The sequence below is a fragment of the Oryzias latipes genome, chromosome 3 (assembly GCF_053564925.1).
Source record: "Oryzias latipes strain Hd-rR chromosome 3, Olatipes_Hd-rR_3.1".
Taxonomy (NCBI): Eukaryota; Metazoa; Chordata; class Actinopteri; order Beloniformes; family Adrianichthyidae; genus Oryzias; species Oryzias latipes.
This window is the reverse complement of record NC_136239.1, coordinates 1,356,620-1,373,267: the sequence shown is the minus strand read 5'-3', so window position 1 is coordinate 1,373,267 and position 16,648 is coordinate 1,356,620. Positions and strand designations below refer to the sequence as shown.

At 49.2% G+C, this 16,648-nt stretch overlaps 2 protein-coding genes across 6 annotated transcripts in view; both read left to right on the top strand.

Annotated features, from left to right (window-relative positions):
• On the top strand, positions 1 to 13,522 carry ero1a (endoplasmic reticulum oxidoreductase 1 alpha). Of its 2 annotated transcripts, XM_023951399.2 has the most exons (15): positions 1 to 235; positions 1,580 to 1,699; positions 1,776 to 1,859; positions 1,936 to 1,977; positions 4,660 to 4,736; positions 5,582 to 5,655; positions 5,806 to 5,926; positions 6,627 to 6,688; positions 6,764 to 6,790; positions 6,862 to 6,954; positions 9,411 to 9,657; positions 10,195 to 10,264; positions 11,596 to 11,682; positions 12,680 to 12,801; positions 13,031 to 13,522. In XM_023951399.2, the coding sequence occupies exons 1-15, from the start codon at positions 167 to 169 to the stop codon at positions 13,089 to 13,091; spliced, it is 1,356 nt and encodes a 451-aa protein (XP_023807167.1). In that variant the 5' UTR covers positions 1 to 166; the 3' UTR covers positions 13,092 to 13,522. The 2 variants fall into 2 exon arrangements, 1 of the variants encoding a protein (XP_023807167.1); XR_013654750.1 differs by lacking the exons at positions 12,680 to 12,801; positions 13,031 to 13,522 and having other exon boundaries at positions 10,195 to 10,386.
• A 1,777-nt stretch (positions 13,523 to 15,299) lies between these two features.
• Positions 15,300 to 16,648, top strand: part of pacsin3 (protein kinase C and casein kinase substrate in neurons 3) — a 28,213-nt gene continuing 26,864 nt past the window's right edge. The window contains exon 1 of one of the 4 annotated variants that reach the window (XM_023951406.2): positions 15,300 to 15,695. The gene's annotated coding sequence lies outside the window, so the exon portion shown is untranslated. The remainder of the gene's footprint in view (positions 15,696 to 16,648) is intronic. The other 3 variants (XM_023951412.2, XM_078944114.1, XM_023951420.2) reach the window with 3 other exon arrangements.

Here is a 16,648-nt window from a genome sequence, read left to right as displayed (position 1 = left end):
TCACTGCGCAGCTGCGGACAGCCTGTCACGTACGACACGTTGCGGTCGGGAAATGAGGAAACACCAGGAAGCAAAAGCGTGACGTCACCGCCCCCCCGTGGCGGACGCTTCATCCAAACGAACAGCAGCAGATCCGGCAGCAGATTTGCCAAACACCGAGGTCCTGATGAAGGTGGTCCTCCTCCTCCTCCTCCTCCAGGTGTCGCAGCCTGTGCGGGCCAGGTGTTTCTGCCAGGTGAGCCCCTCCCTCCCTCCGCGCTCACATTTGTTGGGGTGCTTGTGGGGAAAAGTTAGTGAATGAAGGATTAACCACGGCGACCTGCCCCCCCCCCTTTCTCTAACCAATTAGTTAAACTGAACACGGGGGGGGGGGTTATGATTTGATCATTTTATGATAAATTTTATGAACTACAAAAAGTGAGAAAGTCAAGTTTATTCTGCTTAAAACTAGAATCCAGAGTATTCAGGAGGAAATTAAACATAAAACTACAGCTCTGGTCTGAAGGTTTTCCTTGAAACGTGTGTATTTATTTATATATAAATTATTTATACATTATTATTATTATTATTTATAAATAATTCCATAGTTTCTGGTTCTTTGTGACGAGCTGCTGGACAAATCGTGACTTCATCTGGACTCATAGAAGTGTTTTAGTCCAAACCAAGCAGGCGTGACGGTTCCTACTGAGCATGAAAAACCCCAAAACCCAGTCAGAACCGGACCCAACTCAGATGTTCTTTGACTTCATTTCAGCTTTATGTTCATGTTTTCCGGTGCTCAACCAGGAGCTCCGCCCCTTTCTAATCATCCACCTGCAGACAAATAGATCCATGTGGTCATATATAGCTGGATAGCTACGACACTGCTCACCATTTTTCTTACACCAGCATTGTTAGCTATTAGGGCTGTTAGCTAGCGGGAGAGCATGTAAACAGAGAGCTTTCAGCAATGGGGAGGGGAAGGGGGGGGGGGTACAAACCCTTGTTTTGGGCAGAGGTGCATTTTTGATAAATACCTGTCACTCTGCAGACACTAAGTCCTAGAAAAAGACAGCTTTCTGGATTTTGGCTAACGATGACATCATCATCATTAAAAGACCGCCGGGAACACTTTGAAAAAAGATCAAAGAGAACCAGAGTGGGACTTAAAGTGTTCTGTTCTGCCACAGTCAGACATTTGAGCCACCATTCCTCCAGGGATGGCCCACCCCGGCCCCGCCTCTTTTTCAGTCCTCCCTGACCAGCTTGCTGCTGATTGGCTGACTCTAAATTCCACATCCTGATTGACTGAACACACCGGATGTAGGTAGTCAGCATCAAGCAGTGCAGGAGCTGGAGAACAGGCAGGGACCAGGGTGGACCAGCGGGGGCCAGCGGGGGCCAGCGGGGGCCAGCCCTGCTGTAGGTCTCATGTTGTAACCATATCTGCTAACGGGCTGAGCTGCTCCAAGTGATTGGCTGATTACTCATTGAACGGAAACGGCCTCATTTCTGACAAAAGGGAGGGATGGAGCTCTCCTGGAGACGAGCTGTTTTTTAGAACCAGAAGAAGGTAACCACGCCCTGTTCACTTTGAAAGGTCACAGGTCACCTGGATGACTGCGCTTGTGATGTAGAGACAATCGACGACTTCAACAACAACCAGCTTTTCCCTAAACTTCAAACTCTCTTGGAGTCGGACTACTTCAGGTTCTACAAGGTGACCTGGACACACACATACACACACACACACACACAGACACACACACACATATACACATTTGTCTCTCGAACAGGTCAATCTTCAGAAGCCGTGTCCTTTCTGGACGTCCACCAGTCACTGCGGTCTGAGGGACTGTGCAGTGAAGCCCTGCTCACCGGTGAGCCCCCTCCCCATCATCTCCTGCTTTGACCCACACCTGAACTGTTGTTCATCTAAACTGTCTGTGTTGTCAGAGTGACGTGCCTGAGGGAATACGATCCTCCCCCCACAACAAGGTAAGTCAGCTCCTTAAAGCCTGAAAAGGGGAAAAAAAATCCACGCCGCCCCCCTCCAGGGAGCCCCCCTCCCCTCCTATGAAATAAATAAATTGGGGAGAAAGAAAAAATGGAAGGATTGAATAAACAGATAAGTAAATAAATAACATAAGCCCTTATCCCCAAGAAACCTAGTAAATAAGTGAGAAGAAGAAAAAGAACCCAAGGGAACCCCCTAACCCAGGGGTCGGGAACCTATGGCTCTTTTGATGGTCACATGTGGCTCGCAGACAAATCTTTAATTATACTTTTTTCTTTTTTTTCATTAGACTAGTCCTTCTCGGGCGCAATGCGATGCCAGAGGCGCGCAGTAGTAGCGGTGCTTGGAGAGAAAACTATCAGTTTACTGTTATCTATAATTTCACAGAGTTTGTACCAGCTGGAAACCTGTGAATTGCCGTGCCTAAAACTGCGCGCTCCTGTCTCTGAGAAAGAGCGCGCAGATGCGAGGACGGGATGTTAGAGGAAGAAAGCTTTGGGTGGGGGTGGGGGGACCGGCAGCAGGTGAATCGCGCAGGGATTGTAAAAACCTAAAACCCGCTGCCCGTCATTCACTGCAGCGTGTGAGTGAGTGTTTGGTTCCTTGTCCACATCTAAAGAACATTCAGACCTACGATCACGTTTAAAGTCTCAACGCCTGCATGAAGCAGAAACTCACCACGTATCAACCAGACTAGACCATCAGCAAAACTACCACGAGAAATACTCATCATTTATTAGCAACAGAATAACAATGTTATTAAAAAGAATCCTCAGACTTATTGTACTTTAAAAATGTTGAAATTAAATCAAATGCACACATTCACTTGTATATTTAGTTTTAAACAAATTGTCGCGGACTGACTTGGATGGCTGTTGGGCCGCGTTAAAAGTTCTGGAGTTCATGGAACGCATCGATCATGCAGCGATTTGATTGGCCCTCAGTTCTGTCGCTCAGCCTGTTGTTAGGTAGTTTGGACCAATGGGGTTCAGCTATGGGCCGAATAAGGAAAATGGGAGGGGCTGGAGCGGGAGCAGGGGAATATAAAGTTGGGAGAAACGCTCTCTCTCGTCTCGGCAGGAGAGATTCAGGAGTTGCTGAATGAATTGAACGGCGTTTGTTGCGGTCTGCAGTAACCAGAATAAAGAACTTTAAATGAGGTTAAGTCTCAGTGCCTCAGTGTGGGAAAAGGACACTACATTATTGTATGGCTCTTTCGAAATTACATTTCAGAATATGTGGCGTTTATGGCTCTCTTGGCCAAAAAGGTTCCCGACCCCTGCCCTAACCCCTGCTGTGGATGCATCGCCGACCCCCAGGGGGGCCAGACCAGCCACGGGCAGCCGGCCCCAGGCCTCGAACCCCAAGCCCCCTCCCACAGCCCACGCCACGGCGACCAGCCACCCAGCGCGGCACCCGGCCGCTGTTCCCGGTCGGCCGCCACCGCCTACCCTGCGCCCAGAAGGCACCGACCCAGGAACCCCCCCCACAAAGCTGATTTGGGAATGGTCCGATCGGAAGATAGTTTCAGTTAAACTAAACCTAACGTCTGCGTTTTTACTCTGCTGATAATTCAAAGTTTGCGATGAAGCCCACGGACACAACAAAAGCCTCTTTATGCTGCTGTTGGGAACTTCAGCTGATGAAGAAGCTGCTCCTCAGATTCACAGACGCTGCAGCTCCTCTCCCCCAAACTTTGCTCAGAGATGTTCAGCTGCTCATCAGCGACACCTGCTGGCAACCACCGTTCCTCAGCCCTGATGGGATTCTTTGTCCTGAATTTCTTTCAAATGTTTTGATTACATTTCAAATTTAAACACAGAGGAATTGACTGCAGGCAAAAAATATGTAAAGATATATGTAAAGATCATGTTTACTAGTTTCACCCTACTGTTGTTTTTTGGTTATACTCTCTAAAGGTTGAGTCCCATTAGCTGTCACATGTGTGACATGTTCTCTGCATTTGACCCTTCCCCTGGGGAGCAGTAAGCTGCAGACACAACCCCCCCCCCAATGTCAAGCATTAGGGGCATTTTGGATTTTTTGGTTTGACTCGGCATGGATTTAAACTCACGACTTTCCAGCCACAGGGCGGACACTCTACCACAAGGCCACTGAGCTGGTTAAAGGATGATACGTCACAGACACATTCACACGCTGACGGCGGCTCTGCTGCCCAACACTGGCGCCAACCTCCCACCAGAGGCAAGGTGGGGTTCAGTGTCTTGCCTGGTGTCTTAGAAACTGTCATCATTCTAAAGCTGACATCTTCCACTACTTTTTAACATGACCTTTAAGGACTGTCAACGGATTGCATTGAAGAATTGTGTGTAGCCCCTCCCTGAGTGAGCACACACTCGGGTAACTTTGGAGAGGAACCCCTCCCAATAACCCTTCAGCAGAATGGGTGGGTATGGCGATGGTCAGAGAGAATGAGGAAGGGGCTTCAACACAACAGTTTTAAAACCTGAGGAGCGTAGATGTGAAAGTACTGTCTGTTGGGTCAGAACCGTCGCGCCGTAGAAGCCTCGGGACAGTCAAAGGAGATTCCTGTCACTGTTTGTCTTTCAAAAGTGCAGCTTCCACTGTTGGAAACACAAATGTGTGTTCAGAGAACCGGTTTGGTCTGTGAACTAACGCTTCCTGCTCTGTCTCTGCATCAGTATCTGAAAGAACCCAACCAGCAGCTGGATGAATGCGAGCGGGCCGAGCATCTGGGAGCCGTGGACGTCTCTTTGAGGCGAGTTACTGGTGGAGTGTGCAGTCTGCAGCTGCTCTGGAGCCACAAAAGCAGCCGACATGAGTTTCAGTACAGTTACAAACTGAGATCAGTCATCTTACAGATGAAATCCAGATTGGAAATGCAGGAACCCCTCGCTACATTGGGGCTTACGTTTTACAGTCCTGCTGTCTTGCAGATGTTTTTCAGTGCTTTTTAAACAGCAGATTGTGTTCTACGTCCTGATTGGCTGTAGACCTTGTCAATCAGTCTCCTCCATGCTGTGTCTCCTATACAGAATGCGTTCAGTTTTGCCACATTGACATGAATCTTTGATCACTGATGACGTCTGGCTCCAACATGGAAAAATGGCAGCTGGATTGACTTCCTTTGGTTGCAGCCGGCAGCAGGACGTTTTCTCTGGATGACATCATCCTTGCTCAGTGCAGTCTGTGATGTGACATCACTTTTGGTTCGGTTGATTAATAAGGCAGGAATCCACCCTACAGGCGGTGAGACGGTTTTTGATGCAGAAGAATAAACACCCAACCAGTCATGAAGAAAGATGGATTCCTTCATTGCAGGTCTAGAAAGCAGGATAATTTATAAACACCATCCCTCATAAAGATGACCATGTCACTCGGACCCTCCAGCTTCTCCAGTCACAGAACAACTAAAATCAAATACAGAAAATGCTATTTGTCCAAAAACATAAAGAGGGTTAAAAGTCCAGAAAAAGCTTCACACGGACTTCAGAACCGGGTTCTGGGCTTCAGCTGGAGGAGTCCAGCTCTGAGGCTGAATGCAGTTTCCAGCATCACTCCTGACTTCTGCATGTAGAAAAAGCGTCTCTCATTGTGTTTCAGTGAAAAGACCCGGGAGGCTCTGCAGGACTGGAGCCGCCACGACGACGAGGCGGAGCGATTCTGTGTGGTTGATGGTCAGTCCATGATGAGGAAGCATCCACATGTTCAATGAAATATGATGAGGGTGGTATTTACAGCAGAACCTAGATAAGAAACGGTTCTCCAGCTGCATCACTGGTGGATGGTTGGCGTCTCCACGGCTGACAGCAGTGTTTGCTTCCTAGATGAGGAGCCGCCGGACTGGCAGCACGTGGACCTGCTGCTGAACCCGGAGCGCTTCACGGGCTACAGCGGACCTGACGCCTGGCAGATCTGGAACAGCATCTATGAGGAGAACTGCTTCAAGTAACGTGGGCTTCTCGTCCTGATTTCTGCTCCCCTGCTGAAAGTGGGACTGCTCGCTGCCCCCCTCCTTTGGTCAAAATGAGCAAAGCCAGACGCTTTTGAATTCCAGAGGGTGGGGGGGATTCCAAAACTCCGTTTTGGTCCAATCAAAGCAGTGACCATCGGAAAGACGGGGGTGTGTTCCAAAGTTCACAATGGTTTCCTGCTAAATGGCGTTGACATATGCAGCACTTCCTTAAAGGGCTTGACCGTCACCCACTCCACTCACATTACTGGTGTCAACCTTCAACCACCAGGAGCACTGTGGGGTTTGGTGTCTTGCCCAAGGGCACTTCAACATCTCACTTCAACTACACATGGGTGGGCAGGGCAGTGGTCGACCGCTGATCAACTGGCACATGAAGCAGCATAATTCTGCTGCTGCCCTATCGCCATAGAAACCAGTGGCGTCCCGCTCTGGAGTGAGCCTGGGCTCCTCCAGCGGTAAAACATTTGATGGAGCCACGCGCTGTCCTGTCACGGTTTTGGTCTTTCCTCACCATCACCTCCAGCCCCAAGCTTTTCTCTAGTGTGAACCTCATGCTGGCAGATGTGTGTTCCCTTCACTGGGAGGAATCAAACCCACATCCTCCACCAGCTCCAGCATCCTTTAGGTCCCGGTTTCCTATTCAGCCTATCAACTCCTCTGATTCCCCTGCAGGCCACTGACCATCAAGCGCCCGCTGCTGCCCGACTCCTTCCTGAGCAGCTCAGGAAATGAAGGTGAGAACTCTTCCCCCACGGGTGGCCAGGTGACTCGTTTGTTTAGCAATCTGACCGCTCTGGTTCTCCTCACAGCCAGGACCTTCCACCGCTGGCTGAAAGGTGAGCTCCCAGTTCAGCAGCAACAGCAGCCGATGCTTGTTGCTGCCGTGCCGACTCTGTTTCTGTCTCAGGTCAGTGTGTGGAGAAGAGGGCTTTCTACCGGCTCATCTCTGGCCTCCACGCCAGCATCAACATCCACCTGAGTGCCAGATACCTTCTGGATGGTGAGATTCTCCAAAAGCTGACAGAATCCAGTAACAAACCAAAAAGACTGTAGCTGTAAGAAACGGACCAACACATTGGTTCACAGGATGGATTCATACACTGAACAAAAATATAAACACTTTTGTTTATGCTCCCATTTTGTATGGTCTGAACTCAAAGATGTGAAACATCTTCCACATACACAAAATAACCAGTTCTCTGAAATATTGTTCACAAATCTGTCTAAATCTGTGATAGTAAGCACTTCTCCTTTGCCAAGACAATCCATCCCACCTCACAGGTGTGCCATGTCAAGATGCTGATTAGACAGCATGATTATTACACAGGTGTGCCTTAGACTGGCCACAAGAAAAGGCCACTCTGAAATCTTCAGTTTTGTTTTATTGAGGGCGTCAGGGGACTCAGACAACCAGTCAGTATCTGGTGTGACCACCATTTGCCTCATGAAGTGCGACACATCTCCTCTGCATAGAGTTGATCAGGTTGTCTATTGTGGCCTGTGGAATGTTGGTCCACTCTTCTTCAATGGCTGTGCGAAGTTGCTGGATATTGGCAGGAACTGGAACACGCTGTCGTATACGCCGATCCAGAGCATCCCAAACATGCTCAATGGGTGACATGTCCGGTGAGGATGCTGGCCATGCAAGAACTGGGATGTTTTCAGCTTCCAAGAATTGTGTCCAGATCCTTGCAACATGGGGCCGTGCATTATCATGCTGCAACATGAGGTGATGTTGTTGGATGTACGGCACAACAATGGGCCCCAGGATCTCGTCACGGTATCTCTGTGCATTCAAAATGCCATCAATGAAATGCACCTGTGTTCTTCGCCCATAACATATGCCTGCCCATACCATAACCCCACCACCACCATGGGCTACTCCATCCACAACATTGACATCAGAAAACCGCTCACCCACACGACGCCACACACGCTGTCTGCCATCTGCCCTGAACAGTGTAAACCGGGATTCATCCGTGAAGAGAACACCTCTCCAACGTGCCAGACGCCATCGCATGTGAGCATTTGCCCACTCAAGTCGGTTACGACGACGAACTGGACTGAGGTCGAGACCTCGATGAGGACGACGAGCATGCAGATGAGCTTCCCTGAGACGGTTTCTGACAGTTTGTGCAGAAATTCTGTGGTTATGCAAACCGATTGTTTCAGCAGCTGTCCGAGTGGCTGGTCTCAGACGATCTTGGAGGTGGACATGCTGGATGTGGAGGTCTTGGGCTGGTGTGGTTACACGTGGTCTGCGGTTGTGAGGCCGGTTGGTTATGCTGCCAAATTCTGGGAAACGCCTTTGGAGACGGCTTATGGTGGAGAAATGGACATTCAATTCCCTAGCAACAGCTCTGGTGGACATTCCTGCTATCAGCATGCCAAATGCACGCTCCCTCCAAACTTGCGACATCTGTGACATAAAATTGGAGCAATAACAAAAGTGTTGCGTTTATATTTTTGGTCAGTGTATTTAGCCCTACACGTTCTCACTTTTGATGCTGCTGCCATCTTGGCCTTGACCTCTCTGGGCGAGACAAACACACCAGTTGGAGGACAATCCAGAACATGCACCACTTGATGAAAGGCCACGCCCCTTCTGAGCACAATGTTTCTCTCAGGAAATGAAGAAAATATATCCACAGAAGCAAATGCCGTCATCCCATGCAGACTGTCTGCCGACGAAAAATGGTCAAACCCGCGTGACTGATCAAGGTCGTAGACCACTCCGTGAACCCGTAGAGAGAACATGTTCATGTATGTTTTCTTCTGCGGGCGACGGGTCGTAGTGAACACTTTTACCAAAGCTGAGGGTGAGTAGGGCCGGGGTGAGACGCGGGCATTGCCGTACAGTTTATTCTACATTTTTAACCTGCAGACTGTGCAAGGATCCCGTTAGTGCTGCTCACATGAGTGGGGGTTCAGCCTGACCGTCTAATCTCCTAATTTCTAACAGTCAGTGCAGTTTGTTTGGACGTCCTACGGGTACTTGTGTATCACGTGCACACCCGTGCGTGCAGCACCTTACTAAGGACTAGGCTGTGATGCAAGGACACCGGACGGCAGCACCCCCGCTGTAACTTTGTCTTAACGAAAACCACATGACACATTTATTACATGCAGAAAAGTTTTCACGACGGCCTTTGAGGTGGCCGGACGAGCCTCAAGGGAACTGCAAGACACACCTGAACTCCCTCTAAGACGGAGCTCCTCTGTACGACCCCCCCATGCACCTGGACAACCCAAACACCTGCAGGACCCGGATGGGTCAACACCCCTATGGGTGATAAAAGATAGTCAAATGCGTAGGAAGTTCTTGTTTCTGTTTTGAAGTCGGACCTTTTTACATATTGATTGAAAGCCCCCTTGTGGCTACCTGGAGAACTGACGTGGTTCTGGAACTTTAGCTCTTCTACCAGACATTGTTAACGTCACCTTTCTCTCCTCCAGACTCCTGGTATCAGAAGAAGTGGGGTCACAATGCGTCAGAGTTCAGGCGGCGCTTTGACTCTGAGCTCACAGCCGGTGAAGGGCCCAGAAGACTCCTCAACCTCTACTTCCTGTACCTGATAGAGCTGCGAGCGCTCGCCAAGGCGCTGCCCTTCTTCCAGCAGCCCTCCTTCCAGCTGTACACGGGCCGGGCAGAAGAGGATCAGAAGCACAAGGAGCTTCTGCTGCAGATCCTGCAGGCCGCTAGGTCTGACACTCGCTTCCACGCCACGGTTCTGTGACTTTGTGGTGTGTTCAGGGGCCTCAAGGAAAAGCCTTGACTGTAGACTTGAAGTGTTTTAACTAAGACATTTATTTGAATGTTTGAACAGAAATTTTTCCGTTTTCATGAGGACACCTGAGGTGCTCCTCAGAAAGTTACAAAAAACTACACAGACTGGTGTTCTTTGACCGGCCCTAGTCCTCCAGAGCCTCAACCCTGCCTGATTCCCAGCTGGCCTTGACCATCTTTCTGCTGACTGCAGGGGTTTCACATCCTGATTGGCTGAACTCGCCTGCTTCAGGCTTTCAGAGCTGGGATTGTGGCTCTGGAGGACCAGGTCTGGCCATCCCTGTGTTAGAAGGTGAAACCCTCAGCCCTGTTCTGGTAAAGTTTGATCAAGCTAAGAGTGTGCAGCCGGCCGGCAGCAGCTTGACTGCGTTCTTTGGCTTCACAGACTCTGTGTGGGTCTGTAGCGGTCGTTGTCGTACACTTCCTGTGTTGTGACTGTTTTCTCCTTCCCAGATCTTTCCCTTTGCACTTTGATGAGACGACTCTGTTTGCTGGTGATGAGAAGGAAGCGGCTAAACTGAAGGTCAGACGCCAGTGAAACTGGCTTTGTTTGGATTCCACCAGCAGTTACTGTCGCCTTCCTACCAACACCCCCCTGAAGGAATGATAGTGAACGATGGCTAACTTCTGTTTCAGATGGCAAAAGTACATCTTTACCTTTTTACTCTCATGATTTGAGTTTTGGTTGAGATCTCTCTATATCTAAATATTTTTAAACATCTTAGATGCAAGACTAGTGTGACTTTTGTTTTAGATTTTCTAAAAGAACCTAAAGGTTTGGATCCCTGTGGCTTCACACTGAGGCTCTCCCTCGCAGCGGAGACCAAGAGTCAAAGCAGAAATCTTTTAACAGCAGAAAAGTTCATCTCACTGTGACAATAATGATGGTTTTATAGAGAAGATTCCCAGATGAGTTTGCCTCAAAGCTCCACACTGACGGCCAGAAAGATCAAATCCTGTCTATATCCTGCTTTTCTGAAGCCTTTCAGAGGAAATTATATCCATTAATGTGATCGTATGTTCCCTTTGGCACACTAAACAGTTTTTTATTAAATAGGACTTATTTTTGCAGCTCGCTTTCCAACCTTGAAGTAAGACGACTCGATCTCTGAGGCTCCGCCTTTCTCTCCTTGTGGGTCCCGCCCATTTCATGGCGTCATCCTAGAGGCGGCCTCAGCAGCGTGTCTGCGTTCCTCCCACCAAAACAAACAACTAAACTTTAGCAAAGATGGATGTTGATTTATTTAAATATCAATCAATGTTTCAGCAGCTGCTTCAACAGAAATATTAGCAGAGGAGCTACATTCCATCCATTGTCCTAAGGCCGGATAAAAGGTTCAACAATTACATGTTCATAGAAACAAAAGCGTTTAGCCGATCACCGCTAGCTACACTGAGAAAGGGGGCGTGTCTGTTAGCCTGGGGGCGGAGCTGGCAGCGCAGATTCTTCCTGGAAGGGGCGGTTCCTCACTTTGTGATGTCACAATGTGAAGACCCACTTGTTTTCATGGGTTGGGAGGGGGTGGTGCTCAGAGAGCAGGTTTTTAGAGGAATACTTAGAAATGAATGAACAGATGAAAATACCACTTTGGGGTTGTTTTTCACGAGTATTTAATGTTATAAAACACTTAACAGCTCAAAAAGTACATTTCGATAATATAGACCCTTTAAGCCCAGTTATTGTCCTTGGCTTTAGCTGAGGTCATTACAGTAAGGCCAAATCGTCTGTATTATAACAACTGTTCTCTAAAGCAAAGCACCGGCTTTAACATCAGATCCAACATGCTTTTTTTAGTCATGCTGGGCTTCCTGGCTGCTGGATCTTCTAACTTCTGTCTCTCCTGTAAATGTCAGGAGGACATCCGGCTGGCCTTTGTCAACATCTCCAGGATCATGGACTGTGTTGGCTGCTTCAAGTGTCGCCTGTGGGGAAAGCTGCAGGTACTCTTTCTAAATGAAGAGCAATTCTCTAAGCTCTTTTTAAAGTCCCAATCCAACCCTCTTCCCAGTGGTTTTTTCAGTATGATGATGCAGTTTTAGGAAAAATCCAAAACCTTTTTCTGGGACGTAGTTTCTGCAGAGCAGCAGGAGTTCAGTCAAAATTCACCTCTGAGTTGAGGGCGGGACCGTTGGCATAGAGTGAGCCAGCCTTCACTTCCCATCATCCCTGTGTTTATAGTCCCTCCCACTAGCTTACAGCCCCTCACAACCCCACAAGCTAACATTAAAGTGCAACAAAAGCAGCATCGCAGTTATCCAGTGGTCCAGTTCTGATCCAGATTCCAGCTCAGACCAGGAAAACAAAGACCATCGTGGATCTGTCTGTCTGCAGATGATCAGAATCAGGTGGATTCATGTCTCCAGTCGTGTCCAGACAGAATAAAGGCTGATGTTATTGCAACATGTTTGCACATTGCAGCTTTGACTGTTAGCGCATGTTAGCCTACTCCTGACCCTTCTACCGGCTCCGTTCTGCAGAGAATAAAACACTGGCTGCATGGCTTTAGAAAATGTTGAGCCCTAATAATAATGAGAACTCATCTCTAGAAGATCATCTGCTCTAAGCTGCAGCGCGTTTGTTTACAGCAGAACTCAATATTTCTTCCTTTACGGTCATTTCTGGTATTTCAGAGAGATCTGCTCACAATGATTATTCTGACTGAAAGTGTGGAGAATGGAAACGGTTGTTATAATCGGATCATGTTGTTCTGGAACCGTGGACACAGTTCAGTTCTAATGCCCTCTTTGACCTGACCAAAGACATTTGGCACATAGATCCACAGCTACTGTTGATTTAGGAGGAGCAAATGTGACGTTCCCGCCCTGGTTTTCCCCGCTCAGAACCCTGTGGGTGGAGTCAGAGATGATTCGCCCAGTCTTTCTGTGTCTTTGACGTTGACTTGATGTGGTTTCACGCCGGGTCTTGTGTTTTCTGCAGACTCAGGGATTAGGCACGGCCCTGAAGATTCTGTTTTCAGGACGGCAGATTGAAGCTCTGCCCAAATCCAGATTCCAGCTCAGCCGGCAGGAAGTCGTCTCGCTTCTCAACGCGTTTGGAAGGTGAAGTTCGGCTGCGTCTGCGCATTTTTACATGATTTATATTAAACGGACAGATTTTCAGCTTTTTTCCTGTAGCAATTTAGTTGTTTGTGGGTCAGAGTGGACATTTCTAAATCCCAAATAAGCGATCTGCTTCCTGTCAGAGACTGGACCACACCAGAACTGAGCAGAACCACACGCAGTGGTTGTGAGGTCACATTTCAAGTGTCTTCTGCCATTTTCTCTTCAGGATTTCCACGAGTGTCAGAGAGCTGCAGAACTTCCGATCTTTGCTGTCAGAGAACCGATGACATGTCTTACCTTCAGACGTGGACTCTGGAGACCCTGAGCCCCCAGTGCCAAGAGTCTCTGCTGCTGAAATGATGCCGGATCTGCTTTTGTGGTTCTTTTGGACTTGAAAGGAAACTTTGAGTCCTTCGATTTTTTTCTCATTCCCGCCAACGTTCAGATCTTTTTTCTTGGACTTTCCTGATCACAGAAGGAAACCTGAAGGGATCCATCAGTCCAAGGAGAGGAAATCTATGTGGTGTATTTCTTCAAATCAATGATGTCATGAATGGAGGGAAGATTTCTGTCCTCCTGCCCTGTTCCTGTAATCCAGCTGTTGTCCAGAGGATGGCGCCACTCGTAAAGAAACTGCTCCAAACGATGTCAATCAGGGACGATTCCTCTGTTTAAAAGTCATTTCACCCATGATTAAAGGGGAGGTTTTTAATTTGCACTTTTGCATTTGACTTTTTACATGTTTTTTAAAATACCCTAAAGTACACGTCAATGACTTGACCTTCCGTGACCTGATGAAAACACCGGAGCGGTGAACACGCAGAGGGAAACTGTAGAGTTTGAATATGAACTTCCTTAGTGCTCATCTGCAGCCTGTAGGAGGGATTTTAAACTAAAACTAAAGCAGTTTCTGTTCCATTGTCTTTGTGAGATCAATAAAGTTTGATTCTGTTTGAATGACTATAAAAAAAACGACTTAAAATGAAGTCGTCTGCTGCTGTTGGAGGATGGAAACCAGACCGTCAACGCAGAGCAGCTCAGCGGCTGAGTGAACAAACTGGATCCACAGTGGATCATAGCATCGGTGATCCACAGTGGATCATAGCATCGGTGATCCACAGTGGATCATAGCATCGGTGATCCACAGTGGATCATAGCATCGGTGAACGCGATCAGACTTTTTTGACGTACGATAAGTTTTTAACCAAATAGGCGACCAACTTGATTCCAGTGGATTCTGAAGTGAAGAAAAGCGGCGGGAGTTTCTTCCTCCACAGGTCATCTTTCCAGAGAGCAGCGCTTTTTCCCGGAGTCCCTGAAGGCAGCGTGCGGCCAGTAAAGTAGTTTTCCCGGAGTCCCTGAAGGCAGGGTGCGGCCAGTAAAGTATTTTTCCCGGAGTCCCTGAAGGCAGCGTGGGGACAGGAAAGTAGTTTTTCCCGCAGTCCCTGAGGGCAGCGCGGAGAGTGAAGGGTTTTTCCCACAGTCCCTGAACGCAGCGCGGACAGTGAGAGGTTTTCCCTGCAGTCCCTGAAGGCAGCGCGGATAGTCACACGTTTTTCCCGCAGTCCCTGAAGGCAGCGTGGACAATGTAAGTTTTTCCTGCAGTCCCTGAAGGCAGCCCAAGGACAGTGACGCGTTTTTTTCCGCAGTCCCTGAAGGCAGCGCGGACAGTGAGACGTTTTCCCTGCAGGCCCTGAAGGCAGCGCGGACAGTCACACGTTTTTCCAGCAGTCCCTGAAGGCAGCGTGGACAATGTAAGTTTTTCCCGCAGTCCCTGAAGGCAGCGCACGGACAGCGACGTGCTTTTCCCGCGGTCCCTGAAGGAAGCGCGGACAGTGAGGCGTTTTTCCCGCAGTCCCTGAAGGCAGCACGGACATTGACATGTTTTTTCCCGCAGTCCCTGAAGGCAGCGCGGACAGTGAGACATTTTGCCCGCAGTCCCTGAAAGCAGCGCGGACAGTGAGGCGTTTTTCCCGCAATCCCTGAAGGCAGCGCGGACAGTGAGGCGTTTCTCCCGCAGTCCCTGAAGGCAGCGCGGACAGTGACACGTTTTTTCCCTGCAGTCCCTGAAGGCAGCGCGGACAATGAGGCGATTTTCCCGCAGTCCCTGAAAGCAGCGCGGACAGTGAAGGGTTCTTCCCGCAATCCCTGAAGGCAGCGTGCACAGTGAACCGTTTTTCCCGCAGTCCCTGAAAGCAGCGCGGACAATGACATGTTTTTTCCCCGCAGTCCCTGAAGGCAGCGCGGACAGTGTTAGTTTTTCCCCGCAGTCCCTGAAGGCAGCGCGGACAGTAAAGGGTTCTTCCCGCAATCCCTGAAGACAGCGTACACAGTGAGCCGTTTTTCCCGCAGTCCCTGAAGGCAGCGCGGACAATGACACGTTTTTTCCCTGAAGTCCCTGAAGGCAGCGCGGACAATGAGGCGATTTTCCCGCAGTCCCTGAAAGCAGCGCGGACAGTGAAGGGTTCTTCCCGCAATCCCTGAAGGCAGCGTGCACAGTGAACCGTTTTTCCCGCAGTCCCTGAAGGCAGCGCGGACAGTGAAGGGTTAACCCGTGTAATCGGATGAATGGAGATTGCGGTGAGCAGCATCTGATTACAGACACGCCAGCAGCCTTCAGAGGGGAGAGACACGCGTGTCCGCGCGGAAGAGAAACACTTTTTCTTTCTGCTCACGGAGGAAAAGTTCACCGCAAGCAGAGAGAAACATCAAGACCTGCACAAGTTTCCCGCCGAAGAGGAGCTGTGAAGATCGGCTGTTCTGGTCGCGTGAACGGCCGAGTGCGGGGAAGAAACCCGCGGGATGTGGACGGAGCAGTGAAGACCACGTCTCGACAGCAGCCCCGGGGGCAATCTGCTGCAGCTCTGCGCCTCCGAGCCGGGGCAAAACAGGTAAGATCTCCCCTGGCCGACTGCGCATGTCCACTACAGCTGGGGGTTTGTGGGACGGAGGAACAAATGGCGCTAACGAGCTTAAGCAAAGTCTTTGACCGCCACCGTGGAGCCACAGCGCTCAGCCTTTACTGTTTTCTGCTACCAGCAGGGGGCAGAAAACCCCCCAAACTGATCACTTCTAACAAGTTTTTACCCGACCTGACTTTCTGATTGGAGCGCCCCCTGCAGGGAGGACGGCTAACGTTGACCACGCCCACTCCTCCGTCAAAGTCAAAATTACTTCGCTTTTTCAAAATTGCCAGTTGTGTTATTGGAATAATGGTGCAGAAGAGAGGGTTAGCCTTCTTACGCACAATAATTGTTCTGACGCAATGCATTGTGGTCTATATTCACCAGTCCAGTGAGCATCGATGCACACTGGGTTTGCAGAGACTTTTAGGAAATTTCCAGAGCACTCGGCTTTGGAATTGTAGATTCGGACGGCACTACAAAACGGTAAACGCACCATGTAGTGCACTATATATGCACTACATAGTGCACTATATGCTATATATATAGCATATAGTGCACTATATGCTATATATATAGCATATAGTGCACTATATGCAGTGAGTAGTGAAGTAGTTCAGAAACAACCACTCTGTTAGCATCTGAAGGTAATGTTCCAGAACAGCTAGCATTCGCACGGCCGCAGTCGTCTGACTTGTTGCTCATCATCTGGTTTATGGCTCAGCCAGAGGAGGACCCAGAGTCCAGACCCGCCTGGTGCTGTCTGGCTCATGTCTTGTGTGCTGCACTGTGATGTCTTCTCGTTGGCCAAATCCCACCTCTGACACCAGTGCAGCCGCTCCACCATAGCCTGACTGATCCTGGGCTAGGCTGGAACACGTGCAGAGCTGCAACATCCAAGCGGTTGGCACGTTGGAGATAGATATTTGTAGCTGAGGGAA